At 45.4% G+C, this 23,906-nt stretch overlaps 1 protein-coding gene and 1 long non-coding RNA gene across 6 annotated transcripts in view; one reads left to right on the top strand and one right to left on the bottom strand.

The window, feature by feature from the left end:
* LOC106815018 overlaps nucleotides 1–23,906 on the bottom strand; it is a 37,129-nt gene that overhangs the window by 3,232 nt on the left and 9,991 nt on the right. For all 5 annotated transcript variants that reach the window (XM_014819429.1, XM_014819432.1, XM_014819431.1 and 2 more), the window contains 19 exons: nucleotides 12,757–15,570; nucleotides 12,373–12,556; nucleotides 11,616–11,692; nucleotides 10,429–10,630; nucleotides 9,215–9,312; nucleotides 8,592–8,754; nucleotides 7,988–8,116; nucleotides 7,478–7,588; nucleotides 5,573–6,331; nucleotides 5,128–5,329; nucleotides 4,513–4,756; nucleotides 4,022–4,115; nucleotides 3,255–3,783; nucleotides 2,792–2,893; nucleotides 2,473–2,600; nucleotides 2,039–2,281; nucleotides 1,490–1,698; nucleotides 970–1,195; nucleotides 711–812 (listed from right to left, as the gene is read on the bottom strand). In XM_014819429.1, the coding sequence (XP_014674915.1) occupies nucleotides 711–812; nucleotides 970–1,195; nucleotides 1,490–1,698; nucleotides 2,039–2,281; nucleotides 2,473–2,600; nucleotides 2,792–2,893; nucleotides 3,255–3,783; nucleotides 4,022–4,115; nucleotides 4,513–4,756; nucleotides 5,128–5,329; nucleotides 5,573–6,331; nucleotides 7,478–7,588; nucleotides 7,988–8,116; nucleotides 8,592–8,754; nucleotides 9,215–9,312; nucleotides 10,429–10,630; nucleotides 11,616–11,692; nucleotides 12,373–12,556; nucleotides 12,757–15,570 (6,616 nt within the window). The remainder of the gene's footprint in view (nucleotides 1–710; nucleotides 813–969; nucleotides 1,196–1,489; nucleotides 1,699–2,038; nucleotides 2,282–2,472; nucleotides 2,601–2,791; nucleotides 2,894–3,254; nucleotides 3,784–4,021; nucleotides 4,116–4,512; nucleotides 4,757–5,127; nucleotides 5,330–5,572; nucleotides 6,332–7,477; nucleotides 7,589–7,987; nucleotides 8,117–8,591; nucleotides 8,755–9,214; nucleotides 9,313–10,428; nucleotides 10,631–11,615; nucleotides 11,693–12,372; nucleotides 12,557–12,756; nucleotides 15,571–23,906) is intronic.
* Nucleotides 21,671–23,906, top strand: part of LOC106815022 — an 11,226-nt gene continuing 8,990 nt past the window's right edge. Inside the window, exon 1 of the long non-coding RNA XR_001394688.1 lies at nucleotides 21,671–21,683. This is a non-coding gene — a long non-coding RNA (uncharacterized LOC106815022). The remainder of the gene's footprint in view (nucleotides 21,684–23,906) is intronic.

Below are 23,906 nucleotides of genomic sequence, written 5' to 3'. Positions count from 1 at the left end.
CTGTACTGTACTACCATTACGGAATCCGAAAAATTCCGAATTATGAAACGTGTCTGGTCCCATGGGTTTCGGATAATAGATTGTGTACTGTACCAGACAACCTAGACGAGATCCCATGTAAGCAGAGGCCTGGACTGTCTCTTTTGCGGGTAAAGCCTCGAGCCCTGCCCTTAGCAGCCATGAGAAATTATGTACTTAACACCGAATTGGCCATAAACTGCTAGTGGGGTTATTTGTGCTAAGCTCATCAGATTTGCAGTACAGTGATACCCCGATATACATACGTAATGGGTTCCGGAAATACTGTTCGTAACGCAAAATTCTTCAATGCAAAGCAAATTTTATGAACTTCCATGATATAATTGGATACATTACATATTTTAGTTTTGGCATGCTACTTTTTGAGAAGAAACCCCACACTTCTTTTAAAAATTACTTCTATTATTCTGTTTTAGAAGAATGAATTTTTGTTTCGTATCACGAGTAAGGTGGTCATAATTTTTAATTCGGTATGTGCGAATTTCCCTGACCCAGGTTTTCATAATGTAGGCTACTGAAATGACTTTCATAGGCTGCAGATGTGTCATATAACCTAAACAAAATCACATTTTAACAGAAGATGAATTTCACCGCAAGATTATGAACCAATTCCACAGTGTGGAAAAAGAAAAAACAATGTGGTAACTAGCAGCAGACTAGCAGTCCCATACCTTTCTTGCCAAATGCTTGAAGTCCTCTGTGTTGGTAATCCGGCCAAGCTTACAATCTGGCTTTCTATACGGATTCAGGCACACCACAATGTGGCTGGACATCTGCATTGAAAAACACAAATAAATCGATATTAAGGTAGGAAGAAAGCTGATAAATACGATAGAAATGCTATAAACATGATCACAAGATGACCATTACTAATAATAACGTACACCAATACAAAGTTACAAAGTGACCAATTCGCCACGTCTTCGTCACCTTGGTTCTAAACTGCTCCTTGATCCTGCGCGCTGTTTCGCTGGAAGTGTCGGCAGCAGCAGTCGTCGCTTCTGCAGCCTTGCCCTGTTGCTGCTGCTGCTGTTGTTGTTGCTGCTGTTGCTGCTGCTTCTTCTGTTTCACAGACTGCTGCTCGTCCACGGTGGGTGTATCATCGCCCGAATCCGCCTCTGATCCTTCCCAAGTAGGTGGGTCCCACTGCGTTTGCCTAAAGCACAAATGTTTAAATTCTTGTTGAACTGAGCTAAGTAGCAGCTTAACATAAAGGCAATTTCTGTACAACGTCAAACCAGCAATTGCATGTAATGATACTACAGTGGTCCCCGAATTACCGACCTCGGATAAACAGGTGCATCGCTTTAACAACATGTCTTTAAAAAACAATCCTCATGCACGTTGCTATGTATTCACTACTTAATCGGGATATTTTCATGATTCCCAACCTGTCCCAATAAAGAAGTAATTGCTGTATAACGTGTGAGAAGTATTATTGGGAACTTACCTAGTGACAGTGTGGTAATAGTAAACTTGACCATCTGCATCCTTAGCAGTTCTCCAGTTGGGCGGTAACTTAGGAGGTTGTTTCTGCTTAGGAGGAGATGGTGGAGGAGGATCGATATCGTTGTCCGATGGTGCAGTTGATGATCTTAGTGTCACCTGTTGTCCAGTTAGTGTGGCAAGCGTCTGTTGTACTTGTAGTGCCTGCTGAATCTAAAACATGGTGAATTGCACGAGGGTCAATAAAGGTGTGAAAGGTTTGTGTGAGTGTATACCGTGCGTGTGGGCAAAAGCGTGCAATGCAGACATCTGCATTACACACGCCTTCAAACTTCTTACATAACGACCCTGTACCCATATATCTGTATAGTGTTATGGACTATAGCACATAGTTCCTATAGTAACATACCTCCCAAAAACTACATCTGTAAAACATATGCTACAACCCTGTAGCTGTTCTAAATGTATGATTTTACTCATGACTTTAATCAATCTGTGTGCGAAGACATCTTTATGTATGATACTTAAGTATTATTTACAGCTATCATCCTACCTGTGAGATTTGCAACAGCTGTTGTTGTTCGGCACTAACACTGCTGCCTGTTGAAGGCTGCTGGAATGAAACAACTTGGCCCTGCGGTGTCGTGTAATACAACGTTTGCTGTACGGGCTGACTGCCTGCGGTCGCTACTGCAGCTGTCGGGGTGGCAACGGTGGACGCCGTTGGCACTGCCTGCACAAACTGACCCTGCTGGTTTATGTAGCCAGCGACCTGGGTGGGCACAGCACTCTGCACCTGTAACGGAAACATTGGTATGACGAAGGTGAACATGCTGGACCATGTAAAACCTAGAAATAGTATTTATTATAATCAATATTATTAATATTACCAGTATTATTATAAACAGTAATATTGCTAACCAAGACGAAAACAGTTTCTAAAGCTATCCGCATGAAGTTTATTGATGCTTGGCGAGTAGGACGTACCTGGTAGCCAGCAGGGGATTGTTGATATACAACGTTTCCACCGGACGTTGGTGCCGGATGGCCACTCTGATCGATGGCAACTGCAGTTGGAAGCTCCAGTGATGCGCCAGTACTTCCTTCTGCAAGAACTATAAGCAAAGGCAGCCTGTTTGCAATAATGTTCATCCACACTACATAGTATCACATCATTTTTTCTGCAAAAATATATGACAAGATACAGAGATACCTGCCATAGATAAAACCAAAGTTGAATCGTTCAGAAATCGGGCTGATCGACTATACTATCTACACAGTGGTGTGGTATTGTTTAGGCATGTACCTGGGTTTTGCATAGGGACTGGTTGGTTGATGACGGCTCCTGGTGTAGAAGGCACTGTTGGCTGTGCTGTAACGTTCACTGGGAGACCTGTCGTTGGGTCAACTAGGAAAGAAAACTAACTTAGCATCGTTTTGCTATACAGATGCTAAACAGCAACAACAGACTAGAAATGTGACGAATTTTTAGAAAGCAAATCAACTGTGAAGGTGAATAGAGAAAATGCTACATAACCACTGAAACACTGAACACACTAAAATTTAATTAACTCCAACACCATAGTGTGCTAAAACTTATCTTACTTAAATTGTACATGTGTCACAAAGGAAAATGCCACAAGTGCACCAATACCGATGACCACCACTGCCACAATCACTACTGCTACTGCTGCTGCTGCTGCTAGTGCTGTTGCTAGTGCTGTTGCTGCTACTGCTAATGCTAATGCTACTAAAGTACGGCTACATACCATGCATGTATGCCTGTCCGTCTGGTCCAACGTAATGCTGAATCGGCTGCCCGTCTGGACCCACGTACTGCTGGAGAGCTTGTCCGTCCGGCCCCAGAAACTCCTGCTGCACCGTCTGCCCCTCCGGCCCCACGTAAGTCTCAACCGGCTGACCGTCCGGCCCGATGTACTGCAGCGTCACCTGACCGTCGGCGCTGACGTACTGCCGGAACGGGTGACCGATCGGCTGACCGTCCGCGGCGACGTACTGCTGCAGCGGGATCGAGTCGGGCGCCGTCCACTGCCGCACTGTGTTGCCGTCTGGCGTGCCCCACTGCTGCACCTGCTGGCCGTCCGCAGTCACCCACTGCTGTATGGTCAGGCCCTCGGGCGTGACCCACTGCTGGATGGCCTGGCCCTCCGCGGTCACCCACTGCTGGATGGAGCCCGGCTGGTGTAGAGGTTCGCCGTCCGGTCCGATGGGAAAGCCTCCCTGGTAATAGCCTGCCACCGGCGTCTCCGTCGCAAGTCCCTGCTGCTTGAGAATCGCCTGCGGGTAGATGTAGATAGTTACATACATAAATAGATGGATGGATGGACGGACGGACGGACGGACGGACAGACAGACAGACAGACAGACAGACAGATAGATAGATAGATAGAATAAATAGATGTAGGTAGATGCAGGTAATGTCGAGGTTGATGTAGGCGTAGCGTGTTATCGTTCCAACGTGCGTTCACCGCATCGGTATCCCGTAATCTCTCCCGCAGTATACGCTAATACGAACCTCCTGTTTCCGGGCATCCTCCTGTGCCACCTCCATCTCAAACCATTGCCTCCGCTGCTCCTTGGTCATCTTGGGTGTTTCGAGGAGCACCTTTCTGCAAAATGTTCAAAGAGTGGAACAAACTTGTAGATCAAAACGAGTATGCAGTGCAGCAAAGAAAGCAAATACAGATAGATTTACATGTTCTACAGTATAGTAAAACCTGTACATAAAGCTCACACAAGTGAGACTCCCAATGGTGTCCGTTATACAGGGGCCTGTTCAGTTGAGGTGCTTCACTGTATAACTGTTACTCAAGGGGAATGCCAAGTGGCCATTATCAACAGGACTCTGCTCTATAGAAGTGTCCAGTAACACTGGTTTGACAGTACTAGTACATTGTACCTATAACTTTTTGAATTACTGAGTGAATACTCTAGTTATATATATCGAACCCTGCTAATAGGCGTAATGTGCTACCGGAAGGGTGCTGTTTGATCGCTAGAACCTACTTCTTCTGCTGCCCTTTGGAATCAGATTTAGGCGTGGTGGAACGTTGTGAGTCTGATTTCCCCTTCTTGTCATCCTTCTTCCTATCTTTGCTGTCTCTGCTCCTGTCGGGAGAAGCCCTGCTGCTGCGTCGTCTGTCACGCTCGTACTTGTCGCAATCGTAACGATCGTGGTCTCTGTCCCTGTCTCGCTCCCTATCTCGATCCCTGTCTCGATCTCGATCCCTGTCTCTGTCTCGATCGCGATCTGAAATCGCATCGGTGCAAAAGGCATTGACAACCAAATTTGAATTTTCACATTCAATAATGATAAATGTACCTATTTTTAATTAAAAAAAAAAATGAATGTTGTATTTTTAGCAGCTAATCATCATTTTCGTTTTAATACAGCTTTATACAGAAAGAGCAAACATGCACACACGCATGCACGTACGCACACACGCACTGTGATGGGACTCTAGTAACTGGAAATCTGTTACACTCCAAGTAGTACTTAGTAAATAACTTATTAGATGCTACAACAATTTTGATCGCGTGGCTGATCTTCTGTCGATCTGTGAATGAAATGTTACGCAACACATACCATGCGCATACACGCAAACCAACTTTGGTACGCACCTCTTCTGTCATATCTGTCTCTATCTCTGTCCCTGCGTTCTCGCTCCCTATCACGCTCCCGCTCTCTCTCCCTCTCCCGCTCCCGGTCCCTATCGCGCGAGCGGTCCGAGTCACGGTCCCTATCCCTGGAACGCCTCCTGTCTCTGTCCTTCTCCGGCACCGCAACCGACTTTGTCTCCTTGCGGGGTATCTTGAAGATCTCCTGTAAAGGTGGAAATCAAGGGTATATTAGTGATGCCACGAAGAAGAACATATTTACAAAATAAACATCCTACCCTAGCAACCAGATAAGTTCAATCTACGAGGATTCCATTAGATTTTGAACAGACTAGTTGGTTAACAAAGGAGCAAAATTAGCGAAACAAATTATATTAGTGCTTTGGGAGATTACTACCAATTTCCACTGGATTCTTGATGCTAGTTAATGCCACATGCAGCTGCTTACCTTCAAGTTGCTCCAGCTCTCCAGAAGAGAAGAAGCCATGTCCACAATCTTTTTACTCGCCGCCTGCTTCCCTTCACACACTTCTGCTTCTTCCGCCAACTGACTAGATTCATCGTCCGTGCGATTAACATCCGTGTCGGAGCTTTCCGTAACTTCCCCGAGCGACGGCGTAACTGCGGCGCGTTTGCATGGGCCTTGACTAGCATTGGAAATGGGTTTGCTGGGACACTCTCCTGCGGTTGAGCTATATTGTTTGTATAACTGGATCAACGGGTCGCTTTCCGCAGCCGTTTCGCTACTGCTGTCGCCGGCAGCACCGTCGCACACGACGCGCACAATAGTCTGCAAGGTGGCAGCACACTGCACTTCGAGCAGCAACGAGTTAAACACACTCGGATCGCGCAGATCACGAACGCCGCCGCCCACCGCGCCGACAGGCTCCTGCTGACGTTGCTTCTTACACGCCGTCCACCGATCGTCGTCGGTCTCCCGCTTACCGCTGTCCGCTTGTTTCGAGGCGGCAGACGAACCCGGCGTCGCTGCGAGGCGATTGGCCGGAGCGGCGTCGGAGGACGGCGCGTCGGCGGCGAGCGACGAGTCCGTGTTCGAGGCAGCGTCGTCGCGGGAGGAGGACTTGGGCTTGGCGGCGGCGGTGGCGGAGGTTCTCTCCTGCAGCCAGCGCTTGATGACCTGCGTGACCTTGCTGTCGTCCAACATGTTCCTGTGCGGGATCGGCAGCACGGCCAGCGTGGCGAGAATCTGTGTACAAAGACAGATGCAGCAAAACATATAATATATATATATATATATACATAGAACATACAACATGGGACAAGGCAGACGCAGCATAAAGACACGCGTCCCAACATAGAAGCGAACATATAACATATATATACATATATACACATAGAACATACAATATAGGACAAGACAGACACAGCACAAAAACACGCGTCCAAACTAGAGAAACATACTAACATATAGTATACATAGAGACTACAACATGGGACAAGACCAGAGCGCCGTGCAGAAAGGAACGGTGCGCCATAATAGGAATAGTGCTACAATACTAACATCACTATATACACATATATACACATAGAACATACAATATAGGACAAGACAGGCACAGCACAGAGACACACGTCCCAACATAGAAGCGAACATATAACATATATATAACATATATATACATAGAACATACAACATGGGACAAGACACGCGCCCCATAATAGAAGCAAACATTTAACATATATATACATAGAACATACAACATGGGACAAGGCAGACACAGCACAAACACACGCGTCCCATAATAGAAGCGAACATTTAACATATATATATATACATAGAACATACAAATGCGGACAAGACAGGCACAGATATAAGACACCGACGTGTCCGCATAATAGAAACGCACATATAACATATATATAACATATATATACACATAGAACATATAAACATGGGACAAGACAGGAGGGCACAGCACAGAGACACACGTCCCAACATAGAAGCGAACATATAACATATATATACATAGAACATACAACATGGGACAAGACAGACGCAGCAGAGAGACAGTCACACGCATCTCAACATAGCAAGAGTTGCGCTAAAGATTGCACAAATTACTATTCTGTGTACTTATGGCCAATCGAGGACGTGCACATACACACACGTAGTCGAATTCATAATAGCATCTTCATACATGAAAAGTGTTGCTACTAAACGCTCGTTTTTCATAATAGCAAACTGGTTTTTGCAATGTTATTCATCAATATTTATCCTCTAGTTGATTTTGATCGCCGCGTTCACACGGCCCTGCGTCGTCGGAAGTATAGAAGGGTGCAGTTATGTCACAAATGCATTGCTGGGCTCTTAATTCAAGCAACATTGACTAACCTGTTCCTTGAGCTCCAAACCATTCTCGGGAATGTCAACCATGAGGCTCCAGAGCAAAGTAAGCCCATGGTAGTCTAGGAATGAACGCTGGCAAGCGGTTTCTGGCGTCGTCTTAAATACACAATGAATGTTATCAGTCACCTTTCTTTATAATATGCATTTCACTTCGATGCAGTAATTACAGTTGTGCTTCACACTCAAACAAGACAGTAAAAGAATGATGGAAACCAAGGGGGAAGGGAGGGAGGGAAGAAGAGAGGGAGGGAGAAAAGGGTGAGAGAGAAAGGGATTGAAAAAGGGAGGGAGGGAAGGAGCATAAGAGGCAGGGAAGAGGGAGAAGAAGAGGAAGCCAAATCTCAGAGAGAGGAAAAGAGTAAAAGTGAGAGAAAATGAGAGAAAGGGGGAAAACGGAAGGAGATAGAGTCAAAGAGCAGGAGAAAATATCAAGTGGGAGAATTTCCACTCGTTCTACATAAGCTTCATGCGAACATTATGTCGAGTTTCTGTCACCTGTAGGAGTTTGAGTAGAGCCAGTCTGTCTGGGGTTGACTCAGCTCTCACCATCAGCCGGGACAGGTTGAGAACATGATTCCTATTCTTCAGCCCAGTCTCAATCAGCTTCTCTATTTCTTGTTCCAACTGAATTAATTTAAGATTCCACGGTAAATTCAGTAACTCATTAGAACTCAACAGCAAATTACTTACAGTAAGTTCACCACAAATACGTAGTCACAAAATGCCAAAAAACAGTGTTGCCAAAAAACACCCATGATATCAAATATCCCATATAAAAACACGTATGCAGTAAGCCATCTACAAACATAAACTTATGGTATGTTCCCCATGATATATGAGCTCACAGAATGTTACCCACAAATACATAACCACAGCATCAGAAAAAACAGTGCCGTCTAAAAACACGTACTCACAATATCTAACATACGTAAAAACAGGTACTGAGTATGCTTTTAAGTGCTATAATATACTAACAACATACGCGCTCACAGTGCGTTACACACAACATGCACGCTCGCAGTGTGTCCCACACAAGTGCACGCTCTCAGCACCCTCTCCGGGCGTGCTCCCCCCCCCCCGGCAATTTCACGATGCTCACCGAACTGTCTTCGAAGGAGTCTCGTCGTTTCAGCCTGCGCTTGGGAGTCAGGATCCTGTCGTTCTTGCCCGGAGTCTTGTTGAGCAGGTTCGGCTCCGTCTTCTCGCCGCCGATGTATCCGCGGCAGTTGTCAGACCCGCAGTAGCACGGCTGCGCCTCTTTCCTGTGGACGACGAAGATCAGCTACGGTTATACTCAGCTCTCGGCGCCACACAGATCGCTTATTCATTTATCGAATCGCTTAATTACTCACGACTGTCTGCATGTATTAATACTATAGAGGTGGCCACACTAGATGGATTAAATAAAACCATTATCAATCACCTTATTTTCTCATGACTGTCTGCAGCTGTTAGTATTATAGAGGTAGCCACACTAGTCGAGATGGATTAAAAACACAGCTATCTGCGTCACGCGGTTAATCGTTTATCGAACACCTAATTACTCATGGCACTCTGCAGATGTTAATAGGTAGCCACACTAGATGGATTTAAAAAGAACCATGTCATGGATGAAAAGTCAGGAGGTTGTGAGAGATAGACGTCAGGGAAATAACTTTGGGACTGATGGAATGGACTTTTGGACTTCTATTGGGCATTCATGTTATATGCTGCACAACCCACCCGTATCTCTGGAACTGGTAGTCGAATGTAAGCTCTTGGCCACTTGGAACCGGTTTGGTAGTGAAGAAACCAACCCTTAACTGTCCATTTACAGTCCACTGGAAAGGAAAATGCCATAAGAAATGTAATAACCACATCCATATAAACTTTCTCCAACCAAATGCCACAGCAATGCAATTGATATAAATTAATTTGGCAAAACCCACTCATATTTTACATGACTTTAGACACCATCTCAAAAGCACCTGAACAAAAGCAACCAACCCACACCTCAGGACTACACATCTAGATGCCCGGAAACGACGTGCGTGCCATCGCCGCGCGAGGTCGGGTCGAAGACTCGACAACTGCCGCCAACACCGCACCTCACCTTTTGCGTTTCGCAGTTTGGATCACAGCTGTGGTTGATGAAGTGCGAGTGCTGTCCGCGGTGCGTCGCGTTAATGATCTCGTCACGTATACGCTACGCCGCGACCACTACACGCTGCTACCACTACGCTACCGTACTCCTATGCGCCTCCTATGCCGCTACCACTACGCGCCGCTACCACTACGCTACCGTACTCCTATGCGCCCCCTATGCCGCTACCACTACGCACCGCTACCACTACGCTACCGTACTCCTATGCCGCTACCACTACGCGCCGCTATCACTACGCGCCTCCTACACCGCCACCACTACGCGCCTCCTAATCCACTACCACTACACGCCGCTACCACTACGCGCATCCTGTGCCGCTACCACTACGCGCATCCTGTGCCGCTACCACTACGCTACCGTACTCCTACGCGCGGCCTATTCCGCGCCTCCTACACCGCTAGAACACGCTACGCCGACACACCGCTAGAACACGCTACGCCGACACACCGCTAAAACACGCTACTCCGACACACCGCTAGAACACGCTACGCCGACACACCGCTAGAACACGCTACGCCGACACACCGCTAGAACACGCTACGCCGACACACCGCTAGAACACGCTACGCCGACACACCGCTAGAACACGCTACGCCGACACACCGCTAGAACCCGCTAAGCCGACACACCGCTAGAATAGGCTACGCCGACACACCGCTAGAACACGCTACGCCGACACACCGCTAGAACCCGCTAAGCCGACACACCGCTAGAATACGCTACGCCGACACACCGCTAGAATACGCTACGCCAACACACCGCTAGAACACGCTACGCCGACACCGCACCTCACCTTTTGCGTTTCGCAGTTTGGATCGCAGCTGTGGTTGATGAAGCGCGAGTGCTGTCCGCGGTGCGTCGCGTCGATGATCTCATCGCCGCGCAGCGCCATGAAGTAGAAGTGCTTCGCGTCCTCCTTCATGTAGCGCTTCACCCGCTCCTTGAACTCCCTGTGATTCAGCACCTCCCCAATGTACTCCATGACGAACGCGCCCCTGCAGAAACACACACACGAGAGAGAGCGTGAGAGAGAGAGAGAGAGAGAGAGAGAGAGAGAAGAGAGAGGAGAGAGAGAGAGAGAGAGAGAGAGGAGAGAGAGAGAGAGAGAGAGAGAGAGAGAGAGAGAGAGAGAGAGAGAGAGAGAGAGAGAGAGAGAGAGAGAGAGAGAGAGGATGAGAGAGAGAGAGAGAGAGAGAGCTTCACCCTCTCTTAAACTCCCTGTGATTCAGCACCTCCCCGACGTACTCCATGACGAACGCACCCCTGCAGAAACACACACACGTTGCAGTCAGCATGGAGCTGGCCTGGGCGGCCGCGCATCAGCAGAATCGTACATAGTGAAGTAGGAGAGAGGTTGTGTGAGCACGTGAAACAGATGTGAGAGAGAGGGAGCGCGAGAGAGAGATAAGGAGAGAAACTTGTAGAATAATTTCTTCATTTGAACTTTTGAGTATAAATCTCGTTTATAAATCTATATGAATCGTAATGTATGACAGAGCTCATATATTATGTTGGCCAACAGCATTTGTAACCTTCATAACTCGTGATAATAGCACGTGTGACCTTCACAATGCACGAGTTCTGCGAAGAAGGTTATAACATCATTTCAAGCTGTTAGTGGTGATGAAAGTGGCATCTGCTATAAAGATTACCTAAAGCTCTGTTAGCAGTATTAGAATAACAACATCTGAATAATGACATAGGTGACTGACTATACTTGAGAAAATGAAGTCTAAAAGAACCTTATTACAAACCATTATTCTGTGTCTTTATCTAAAAGTTGTTATGAAGTTGTGTCATTATTAAAACCCATACCTAATAACTGAGAGCCTATGCAACAACTTCAAATGACATATTTCTATAAGCAACATTCAAAGTACAAGACAAAATTGAGATTTTTTTGGGTAATGGATAGAAAAACAGTATCATGCTATACATGCTATATGTATAACAATATTGTGCATAGCATTGGTAGCTTACTGTGCAAGATCCTCCAACGCTTTCAAACCCCAGCCTTTCTTCTCCGTCTTGAATGGCTCCACCTTGGAATTCTCACGCTGAAAAGAAATCATAATTTCAACTTGTGCAGTCTCTCAGGTTTACAAATCTCACAAACATATTCAAACGACCAATTGAGAAGATGCAATTACATTCCTTTGCACTCTTGATAAGGTGTTCAACAGAGCAAAAACAGATGATTTGACAAGAATCAATGAGCAAATTATTATTATTTATTTCTGCAAATAGCATCATTTGAAATGGATTTCTAAAAGTTTGGTAAAGTAAAATTAATTTCCCCTAAACAAGCCAATTCTTGCATGCAGGGGGCAAGATCTGATCCCAACTATAAATATTCATCATTCATTGCAATGCAGAATGTTTCATTTGTTGCTCTTACACAAACTTCTCACATTATCAACTCATAAAATTCAGATAACAACCCTACACGCATTTTTTTTTTTTTAATTAAAAATCATGTGTGCGTCACTTGCAAATAACTATCTTTATGTTATTCCACTAAACACGGTCATATTCACCTCCTGTACATGAGCTCAACAGCTCAACAAAGCTATTGTCATGCCAACATTCTAATTGGAACTTATGCAAAGTTGAACCCGGTACTTCAACATCAAGCTCTACCTCACAGCTACAGAGTAAATGACACCATGTAGGCACTTTACTTCGCAGATGGCATGCAAGGCAATATCTCAATGCTGTTCATGCCTGTGGTACATACCCTCTGGAATCGCCTGTTAGTGCAGTGGTAGCTACACGGGCAGCGAGACGAGCACTCAATCATCAAGAGCCTGTTGAGGCAGTTCTCGCCACAAGCCGCAATTTCAGCCTTACGGTCCTCCTTGCTTGTCGTACAGTCGCACACCATTCGCCTCACTTCCTTCCTTGCTTTCGAATGACTTTTCCTGTAACAGCGAACAACCGTGGTAAATCGAATTCGGTCACATGCACAGACTAACCTGTAATCGTGTACATATAAGAAAAATACAGCCACAGTCACAACAAAAACATAAAATAAGTTTTAATGATATTCCCAGTCAAAATAGCAAAGCATGGATTCAGTTACCACTCAAACGTTCAGCATTATGTATGAAAAATTTCATACCTCTCAGTCAAGTACACATTTTCGGTGAGCAACTCAAACGTTGGCATATTCTCTTCCTGCTCCTTTGCCTTGACATCCATGATGACCTTCAGGCCGACCTGCCTCGGTTCAAACTTGGGCGTGCTGGGTAAGGGCTCTAACACATGCATCGCCGACGCTACTTTGATTTCAGAAGTCTCCTCCGGCTGAGACATCGTCGTCAAATCTTGCACCACCATCTGCTCGTCGTGCGAAGACTGCTCGTCTGGCAGCGGTGGCGCCACTTGTCCCGGCGACGTCACAATGTTGGGTTTTATGTCGCCACTCTCGTCGCCAAAGTCGAGTTCACTGCAACGGCGCCACCGATCTTTTACTTTTATAGGAGGGTTTGGTACGTGCGATTCGCCAGGCGTAGATATAGAGCTTGCCTCTTGTTTCAGAGGCCGCAAAGGAGGAGAGGCGGTGCCAATGAGTAGTGTGGGTGGTGGCATCTCTGGGGACTTGTCAACTCTCTCAGATTTCGATATTTTCGGAGTTTTCGGAGAACTTTTCGGCACCTCTTTTTCTTTCTTTTTGACTTCCTTCTTTCTAGGATCTTTCGCAACTTTCTCTTCGGGCTTCTCCTTGGTCTTTCGCTCCAGTTCCTCTTGCTCTTCTAGTATTCGCTTGGCAGCCGCTTCCAACCTCTTCTGCTCTCGCTCGTCCTTTATGCGTTGCCTATCTTCCTTTTCCCGCCTCTCTCGTTCTTCTTTCTCCTTCCGCTCCATCTCTAGTTTCTCCTCCAATTCTTTCTTCTCCTGCTCCTTCCTCTCCTCCAGCTTCACAATCCGGCTGCTGCGTCTGCGCGACGTCGACGTGTCCCCATCGCCCGCAGACAGCTGCCGCGCCTCTTTCATCTTCCTGTTGAAAGGCCGCGGGGAGGACGCGCTCTCGCCATGCGTATCGCCGCCGGCGCCCATCTCGCCGCCGTGTTTCTCCGCGTCTCCCTCCGTCGACGAGGGGCTGTTCGTCGAGTTCTCGCCAAAGTCGACCTCTGACCTCTCCTCCTTGCCGTCGCCACTGCCGCCGCCCCGACGAAGGTATTCCTCCGCTTCGGAGCCAGAGCCGGACTCGCGGTCCTCGTGAAGGTACTTGAACTTTCCGAATCGCTTCTTGAAGCTCACGCTGCTGGACGACGAGTCGTTGTGACTGCTCTCCTCCGAGTCGGACTTCCTCTCCGGATCGCCTCCTCCTCTCTCCGCGGCGCCCCGCGCAGCATCTGTACCATCCCAGTCGGGTCGCGCAAGCTCAGTAGTCGTCACGCTCGATTCCAAGTGCTTGTCGTGCAATCGGCTTTCCGCCGACTCCTTCCCGTTCACACGATCTTCCTCTAACTCGCTGTTACAGAGCCTGCCGTCCACTGAAGGCTCATCGAACATCTCATCTTTCTCTGAAAGTTTGCTATGCAGTTGATTTTCTTCTAAAGATTTTTCATGTACCTTGTGTTGATGTGAAGGCTTCCCGTACACCTTGTGTTGCTTTGTAGCCTTTTCATACACCTTAGCACCCTCTTCTGATTTGCTATACACATCATCCTTGTTAGATACACTGTTTTCAAACACCATGTCTTCAACAGAAGGCTTTCCACGCACACTGCCTTCTGTTAAGGACTTGGCATATTCCTTGTCTTCTACTGAAGATTTTTCATACACACTGCTTTCTATTAAAGGCTTGCCATACACCTTTATATTCTTTGAAAGCTTTCCATACACTGTTGATTGCTCTAACGCTTTTTCATATATGTTGTGTTTCTCTGATGGTTTTCCAATCACCTTGCATTTCTCTGAAGGTTTTTCATGCACCGTACCCTCATGTGAAGGCTTGCCATACACATGTTGTTCCTCCAAGGGTTTTCCATACACCTTACGCGTCACACCTGGTAATGAATTTCTCTCCCCGTGAGAAGCAGGTGCGGGGTCAACGTCAGGGTCAGAGTCCGCACTGCCCCAATCCTGCTCTCTACTATCACTGCTGTCATAATCATATATCTCTAGTCGCGACTTTGCTTCTTTTTGACTCCGTCTTACAGTCGACTGCTGGCACACAGACCTATAACACGTTGTTGTCACTTCACTTGTTGAAACCTCTGGCTTTACACCATCACCTTCGACATCTTTGTGAGTGAGATCGGAGAGGTCCAAAGTGCTGCTCCCATTCGAAATTGTTTCCCGTTCGCAAACTGTTTTCGTGTTTCCATAACCGGCAGCCACAACTCGTTTCGTTGACGGCAAGTCATGGCAGGGGGAAACGTCGTTTTCACGAGAGTGTTCGGGTGCCGCATCTGCATCAACGTCCATATCCCACAAACTCCACGTCTTAGCTGTGGCAAGTGGCTTTGTGTGACTGGCGTTCTGTGTACCTGCCTCTACAGAAATTTCCTCGAACTTTTTTGAAATTCCCTCTTTGCCACCTTTGAAACTACCCTCTTTCAGACTGTATTCCTCGGCATCTTTAACACTATCTTCTTCAGCATCCTTGGCACTGCCTTCTGCAGGCTCAGATTCACTCGACGACAGCTGCGAATTATTGGTCATGCTTGGCAAACTATCGTCGTCTGTTTTTCTGTCTGGTAAGAAAGAGGCTGGGCTGCAACGTTCCTGGTCTCTCTCTCCCTCGTCATCGTTCGATTCGGACGATGAATACGGTGAGCCGCTCGCGATCAGGGACTTTAAATCTTTACCAATTGCAGACAACGCTCCACCTGTACGTGGTGCGATGGTCGACTCTGGCAGCTGCTCTGCAGATAGCTCTGAGGTGGGTGTCAGCGTGTTAGTGCTATCATTGCTGTCCCCATCCCTGCAACATAAACAGCACAATGCTACACATTTTATACCTAGAGGGTCTTTGCATTGCTCACCGACAGGTACCCAGAGTAGAAAACTGTGATGAGAACTGAAGAGGGTCCGACACAGACGTAACTGTTTTAAGAGCTTAAAACAGAGAGAAAATTAGTTAACAGAGAGTATAGTGCCAACAAAGAGCACATGCGAATCATCATGATAATATTCTAAAGCCATTATATATATGTTTAAATGCAAGTGTGCGCATGAAATGTATACACTGTCTGATATTCAAAATAACAGCTTTGTCAAAATGGGAATAGGCGTTATTGACCCATTAGTCACGATGCACATCAATATGTGTCCGTTTGATTTACTGTACTCACAGTGTCATTGTCATCATCACATTAACTTGCCAAATACATGTCTCACTGTGCCCATTCTAAGTATGATATAACCTCCCCTTACTGGTGTCTTTATTACTAGTCTTTATTCCATTTCTATTTTGTCACAACGAGACTGTAGCAGACTGCACGTTTATTTTTCTCTCTGTGCATTTACGGGGACGTGTCCATCTGCGTGCAGGAGAACTAACCCGGTCTCGCAATCAGCCATTGCTCTAGACCTCACGCAGCAAAATCAATAATGCACTCACTGATTCCACAGGGGCGTAAACAGAGCCTGCCTAAACATGGGCGTGGACACACGCACGCACGCACGCACGCACGCACGCACGCACACGCACCCACACCCACACCCAGCATCTGACCCACCCGCACAGGCTATGCGTACACCATCCTAAAACGTGACACCAGGGTTGATGATAAAGCCACGTAGTAAAGATACACGGATGGAGCACAGCCGCACATCTATCACACTTCACTTGATACTAGTTTACTCGGCCAAGGTTTGCTACCAGTTTAAGAACGTCTGTGTGAATTACACCTTCTTGCCCTTAGAGAGTTAGTTGGAGGTTTAACCGGGGGGAAATAAAGTAGCGTCGTTTCTTATTTCCCGATGCCCTACAATAGCATCAGCGCAGAAAAATACCAATCACTCGCAATATGCATGAGAAACACACTACAAGCTCACAACGTCAGATTGAACCCTATAAATAAATATACTCATGCTTTAAAGCTTTGCTAGTTCACGTACAGTTCTATAAAAACCTAACAAGTGTTGCAGAGTGACAGCCCTGCTAATGCTGCTATTGCTAGTACTGCTGCTGCTCCTGCTACTGCTGCTGCTGCCGCCACTGCCACAGCCGGTGTCGCCGCCGCCGCCGCCACCACCACCACCATCGTAACCGCCACTACTACTACTACTACTAGTACTACTATTGGTACAGGCACTGCCTTTACAAGTCTTAGTGTTACTACTACTACTACTACTACAGCTACTGCATAATGCAGTAGCTGTAGTAGTAGTAGTAGCAGCATATGCTGCAACTTCTGCCACAGGTGCTACTGCTGTTAGTGCTGTTAGTGCTGTTGCCACAAAGTTCTACTTCTATTGCTACTGACTATACAAGTCCAAATGTTGCTACTGCAGCAACATATGCTGCCAATAGTGCCACTGCTACTCCCGTTACTGTAGCTACCACTAGTACGTATTGTAGTTGCAGCTACTCCTGTTGCTGTTGTCCCTGCTACTACCACAATTCCTTCTGTTACTACCGTGGTCTCTGGTGACTACGAGAGGCTGCATTGGTTTAACTTTTAAGGTGGCTCAAAACATTTTAACCCTTTCTTTCAAATGCTAATATGTCACCAGAGGGAGACTATTAACATATGAATAGAAATACGTACGTTCCATGGTCATGTCATATTATTGTTTAGTTGACACTTTAACAAACTGTTTCTAATTTTTGTTCATAAAAAATGTTTCTAATGCCGCTTGGCTTTGTGCCACAATGCTGGACTTATACATGTTATACTTTAAATACAGGGAATTGTGGATATTTGACTTTTAACCACCTTATAATTGACCAGCATCCACCAGTATGTACCTGGCACTACCTCTGGAGTGTTTCACTTGCCTCAGAGCATGGTTTAATAAATAATAAGCAAAACCTGACCGTTACTCTAGTACCTGCTGGAAGTTTTTGACTAAGTACTGCTGTTTAAATGTAAGTAGTTTGATGTAAGTAAGTTTAAATGTAAGTAGTATGATGTAGTTTTCACTACGACACAAGACGCCAAATGTGAAAACTCGAAGTCCATTCCTCTCTGAGATTTGTCAATACATGCCACTGTTGCGGCCAATCCCAACACCACTGCGTATTCTTGCGCTTGCAAAATGAAAATAAACATATATATATAAACAAATTCGAATAAAAACACGAGTGTATGCATATGTGCATACACATGTGCATCACACACAGACAGGAGTAGCGCTGCTTACTAGTGCTGAAGGGGTCGTTGTCGTATCAGGTACTACATATATGTACCCCGAGGTACATATATGTATACACAAAGTGTACCAGACTTGTACTACACAAGTGTACCCTAACCCTAACACTAACCCTAATCACAGAGTACATATGCTGAGAAGATACAGGTCTGGTATACATATACGTACCTCGGGTACATATATATGTAGTACCTGGTACGACAACGACCCTTTCAGCCCTACTAGTACAGGCAGCGCAGATAGCTGTAACATTTCAAGGTTAACGACACTTGCTTTGAAACACGCGTCTGCACATCACCGCACTACGGAGGCACCCATAAATGCACGCACGCACGCACGCACGCACGCACGCACGCACGCGCGCGCGAATATGCACGCACACCAACATACTAACACACCAAACGCCGTAGATCCCAGGGCAACCCCTATGAAATCGTGTTAACCACACGAGGTGTGTTGCATACTTCGATAGGAATACAACTGTACATGTATGTATATGGCATCGTACACCGAGTATTTATTTACTCTAATAAGGTTGAAATGCTCTACATGCCGACTCATGGTACGGCACAGCGAGCGTACAAAAAAGTACAGTCACATAGCTGGGCGGAGACATTTCTTTGGGTTTAGGTAGCATCGGCGATCCTTCTCACCCGACACAACCACAATGTATGACTATGAGTGAGTGCTGAGGGGGCAGCAGGCTAGCTTTATTTAAGTACTGACCTGTATAGCACACACACACACGCACGCTACTTACGAGTGTGTCAGCGAACAGATCACCCACCCACCAACCAACCACGGCTGCCGGCTACGCTGAGCAAACCAGTAGTAGTGGGGCAGGCTTTGTGAGCGTGTGGACCACAGCTGGGCTTGCGAGTTGGCTGTACCAAGTCGCTCGTTCATCAGCGACTCGACGGCCGCCATGTTGCATCCCGTTGCCTGGGACAGGTTCTGCTATTGATTGGCAAATGAGGTCGCGGCACATCGCAGATATTTACCCGACTAGAAGCTTCTTGCCTTTTAATATGGAGGAACTGCCACAGTATCCGCTTATGAATAGCAGCTTCGGCAAGAGAGCCAGAACGCATCGAGTAGCTACCCACATAAAAATGATAGGAGTATGGTCTTGCGCAGCATACAGTAGGCCCTATCTGGTATGCGCGTAGACGCTGTGAAACGTCCACAGACGCTGTAACGCTGTGAAAACCCACCCACACACACACACACACACACACACACACACACACACACACACAAAGATGACGAACAAGATGGCAACGGGTGCAGTTAAAATGACAAGGGGAGGCAAGCGCACTCTCCAATATATGTCCCCGCGCACGTAAAACACTCTCATACTGCTTGCTACCTGTCGTATAGAATCCACACAGAGTACAGTCTGATAACCGGCAGCAGACAGAGGTGTGAAGGTCTGATACGTGTGAGTTTGCACATGTATGCGTGCATACCTACGTGTAGATGAATAGTGTACACGTATTCAAGTGCACTCAGTGCGTCGATGCAGTATGTTTGAACGTGCGTTCCTCTGTACGTGCGAGTGAGAGAGCACGGCAGATCGAGACAGACACACACACACACACGCACGCACGCACGCACGCACACAGAGAGAGACACGCACGCACGCACGCACACGCACGCACGCGCGCGCACACACACAAACAAACATACACACGGAGAAGAGAGAAAGACACATTGACAGTCGAAACAGACAAACGAATGCACAGACAGACAGCTAGACAGATGCACGCGCGCCTGCACGCACACATACACACACAGGGGAAGAGAGAAAGACACATCGACAGTCGAAACAGATGAACGGATGGACGGACAGACAGACAGACAGATGTACAGACAAACAGACAGACAGAGACACGCATGCGCACGCACGCACGCACACACGCACACACACACACACACACACACGAGAGACGCACTACGGGAAGACAGAAACAGACAGCCAAACAGAGAAGGACAGAAAGCGACAGAGAGGGGCAAACAGAGAAGGGAAGAAAATGAAAGAGAGGGGCAAACAGAAGGACAGAAAGAAAGGGACAGACAAGGAAAGACAGATAGCAAGAACGAGACTTTCCAACTGTCACACTATGCCCACTGTGTGGTGACAACAACTCTGTCATGTGTCATGCCCCAGGCATTACGTGACGCTTGCTCACGCCCGCCAGAGGTGAGCTAACTCTGACCTCGAGAACCCGTAGAGTAGACAGCTTTACGAATAACCAGAGCATCAAGGTGCAAGAGAATCACTGCTGAGCCCCTGTCAGAGAACCAATGCGGGGACAAACGGCTGCTCGGCTGGCCTGTGGAATACGGATAATAGTAAGAGTTTATTCGCACACAACACTCACTTCAGCAAAATAAGACAAAGGAAGCATTCCAAATTTGAAGTAAACTGCGTGCATTTCACGAGAGATCAGGTGTCACCTAACAGTAACAGTCTTTCCTATGTGAACTCCTATGACGTCTATTCACGATCATGTGCAAATCAAACATCAATGCAGCCTCATGGAGGGTGGCAATTATGTAATTAAACATAATGGTTAAGGTAAAAGCATCTAACGAGTGTTAGAAAGACAACTAACCAATTGCCCTGAAGTCAACACACATGTAGCTCTATTGGTATCAGCATTTTATTGTTACTACAGAATAAACTCACTAACTACTTTGCCAAAACTGCACCTAACTAAGAGCCATATGCTCCATATATCTTTTTTCTGGCTTAAACTTCATGCTCCTTGGAATCTGAGATCGTGTAACGTGTTTTTACCAAAAGAAATTTGAACACGCATTGAACTTTTTACTCATGGCAAACTTTTCAACACTTGGTTATACTCAATGATTCCGTGGAATACAGTTTTGTGAAGAAAGCAATTTATTATTAAGAAGAGTAGTAATTATAACAAACTATAATTGCATATAGTACGTTATCATTACTTAAATTATATATTCTATTTTACCAGTTATTTATTCTTAGTACTATTATTTAAGGTTAGTTCTTGCAAATAGTTTACGGAAAGGGAAACTCGATGGAAAGGGAATTTAGGTTCAATAGCTATTTTTATTTAGACCAAGTTTAAATTATGCTATATATATATATATATATATATAAAGATAGATAGATAGATATTATAAACTAGTATAATAAACTTTAAACAAATTATGCTTGCACAACTCTCGATGAAAACAGCGCTGCCTCTGCCACTAAATATACTGCCTCCAAGCTGCACTAAGCAATATTATGAACATGACATGGATATAACAAAAGTAAAATTATATTCCCCCCTCTATTACAAATTTATTATTAAAAAAACTTTTAGTAAAACAGTGCATAATTTAACAGAAACTAGCAGTAAAGCATATTTCACTCTTTCTCACATTTAAATGAGAAATTCTGCCAGTTATTTGTTTGACTTTGAGGCTAAAGACTTGCTTTGTGCAATTCCACTTGGGGCAGCACATTTAACACATTGAGATAGCTGAGCACGTGATTTCAAAGTATCAGTGATCAATTCATTCCAATACTAAAAGTGAATGTGAGACGAGAGAAATATGTAGGCGTATATAAATTATGCAGTGATCATCATAATATACTAGCATATTCTAAATTAAAGTTACCCTTTCAAATATCAATTGGCTTTCCTAATCACACATGCATGTTTTGTTCATGAGTACAGCTTGAACGTGCATACAGTCACGTAAAGCTTTTCAGCTATACACAAGCACTTGCCTCTCAAATCCAACAGCCCTATTCACCAGCAAACTCCTTACAGATACTACTACCGAAACGAATTACAGGGAAGCCCCGAACAGGGGTGTGAAAGACCAAGTCTTACAAATTACCACCTAGACAACAACATTTGCGTGCTGTCCTTCAATAAGAGGACGGCAACAAAGCTGCACACATCTCAGGTGCATCTACAACAATTATTGTTCCCAGGGCTACCGCTGGCGTTCGCCACCTTCGCAAAATGCGATAAATAACAGCAGCAATTTTACTACACTAAGTGGCGAATACAAATGGCGAATGGTTTAACTGCTCAGAAAATAACGTTTATAATCGTCAAATTTCAGTGTCGTGCCGTAAAATGTTTTTTTATACACCTCTTTTCCCATACCCATCACTTGTTTATGCCTTGCTTAACACATACGATAAAGTGAACTGTGGCTATAGTTTTATTGGTGGCTAAAAATTTCCGCATATCTTTTTTGGTAACCGTGTTCAAAGGAAATCACGTCTGATAACAACTAAATACCAAAGAAATGAGATGCCACTCATTTGAAATGAATCGTGTAAGAACACAAACATGGATGCGTTGCATAGACAAGATCAACATATTATATACCCACACATGACGCATGGAAGAGACTGCGATTTTTTTCGGCAAAAATTAACTTATCAAAATAGTAATCCCCTATTGGCTGACGTTAGGCAGAAAAGGATGCAAATACACCATTTATCACCATATATTTTATCATCATGGAGGGGGCTTGAACAGCGACTGATGAAGAAATAGGAAACTAAAAATTAAGCAGGTTTAATCTTAAGAAAGAGTGTACACCAATTTTCTATAGTTTCATGCAAGCACTAGAAAAAGTATTGAGTATATATATATATATATATACAGGTGTAGCCCCGTTATAACGCGATGGTTGGGGCCCATAAAATGTCATCGTGAAAAAAGCGGTGTCGCACTATATCAGGGTTATATATACGTGGCTATATATTAGAGCAAAAAAGGGGGTCCAACGACTCATCACGTTATATCCGAATTCGTGTTAAATCGGGCCTCGTAAAATCGGGGTTCCACTGTATATATTACCTCCAAGATGTGGTTATCATGACCATATATCCCTAGTATTATAAACTCTTTGTGAGCTTCCTCACTCCAGAAACCAAAGCGTCCATTGGTTTGCCTTTCGGATAACTCCTAAGATATATGTAAAGCTAGGAGAGGTCACATATTCACGCTAGATCCCTGCTACCAGCCTACGCTATACATCTGTCAACTCATCGTGCACTTTTCCCATCACAGGGTGGCAGCTCTCACGTCTACATATTTCTTTTATAGGGTTGTCCCAAGAGACAAGTCCTACATGCCTATCTTCCTGATATAAACTAGGTAACCATGGACTAATCTAGCTGCTTAATATAGGCACCCATGGCAAAAATAAAATATTAACATCCAATAACAATTAACATTAAAATTAATACCATCCTGATATATAACACAATTGTTTCAATATATCAATGGATATGTTTTCTTTTTACCTCAGATAAGTAACACAAGTGCCGCGGAGCGACAGCGCTCATCTAACGTCTACTGCGGTGACTCTGTGGTGGAGTGGTGGGATTCTAGTAAACCCTGTTAGTACCAAATGTGTTCACATATGCGCCGAAACAGTGGAAGGCACAGGGATGTTATCAGGAACCTTCTCGAAGGAATGTTCGTTGGGATTGTTATGAAAGTTGCCACGAGATGGCGCGTACGTTTAAGTGTCTTAAGATTAAAGATGGAAGCTCCCATCATACGTAGTAGCAACAACTATTTGCAAGACAGAATAGGTAAGCACTCATCCATTTACCTACGCAAGCCTACAGGCTGCAAGCAAAAACTACACAGTACTATCACTACCACATGCACTGGCAGTGGCCACTGGCAGTGGCATAAGTTACATGTAACACACTGAGTGTACAGAATGCCATAGGAATTATACGATTTAAGGAGCATAAACCTTCTTTAACCAAATTTAGCTTTTGAAATTTCACTGTGACATTGTAGCCTCATACATCCAGGCATGTATAGATTCTACTAGCAAACCCGGCAGTCAAGTTCTTTCTAACAGACAGTTAACAAAGCCATGTTTAACCCTCCTCTTGATGGTCAAAAGGTTATCTCACACTTA

This window comes from Priapulus caudatus, unplaced genomic scaffold (genome assembly GCF_000485595.1).
Source record: "Priapulus caudatus unplaced genomic scaffold, Priapulus_caudatus-5.0.1 Scaffold1024, whole genome shotgun sequence".
Classification (NCBI taxonomy): domain Eukaryota; kingdom Metazoa; phylum Priapulida; class Priapulimorpha; order Priapulimorphida; family Priapulidae; genus Priapulus; species Priapulus caudatus.
This window is presented reverse-complemented; position numbering and strand designations above follow the sequence as displayed.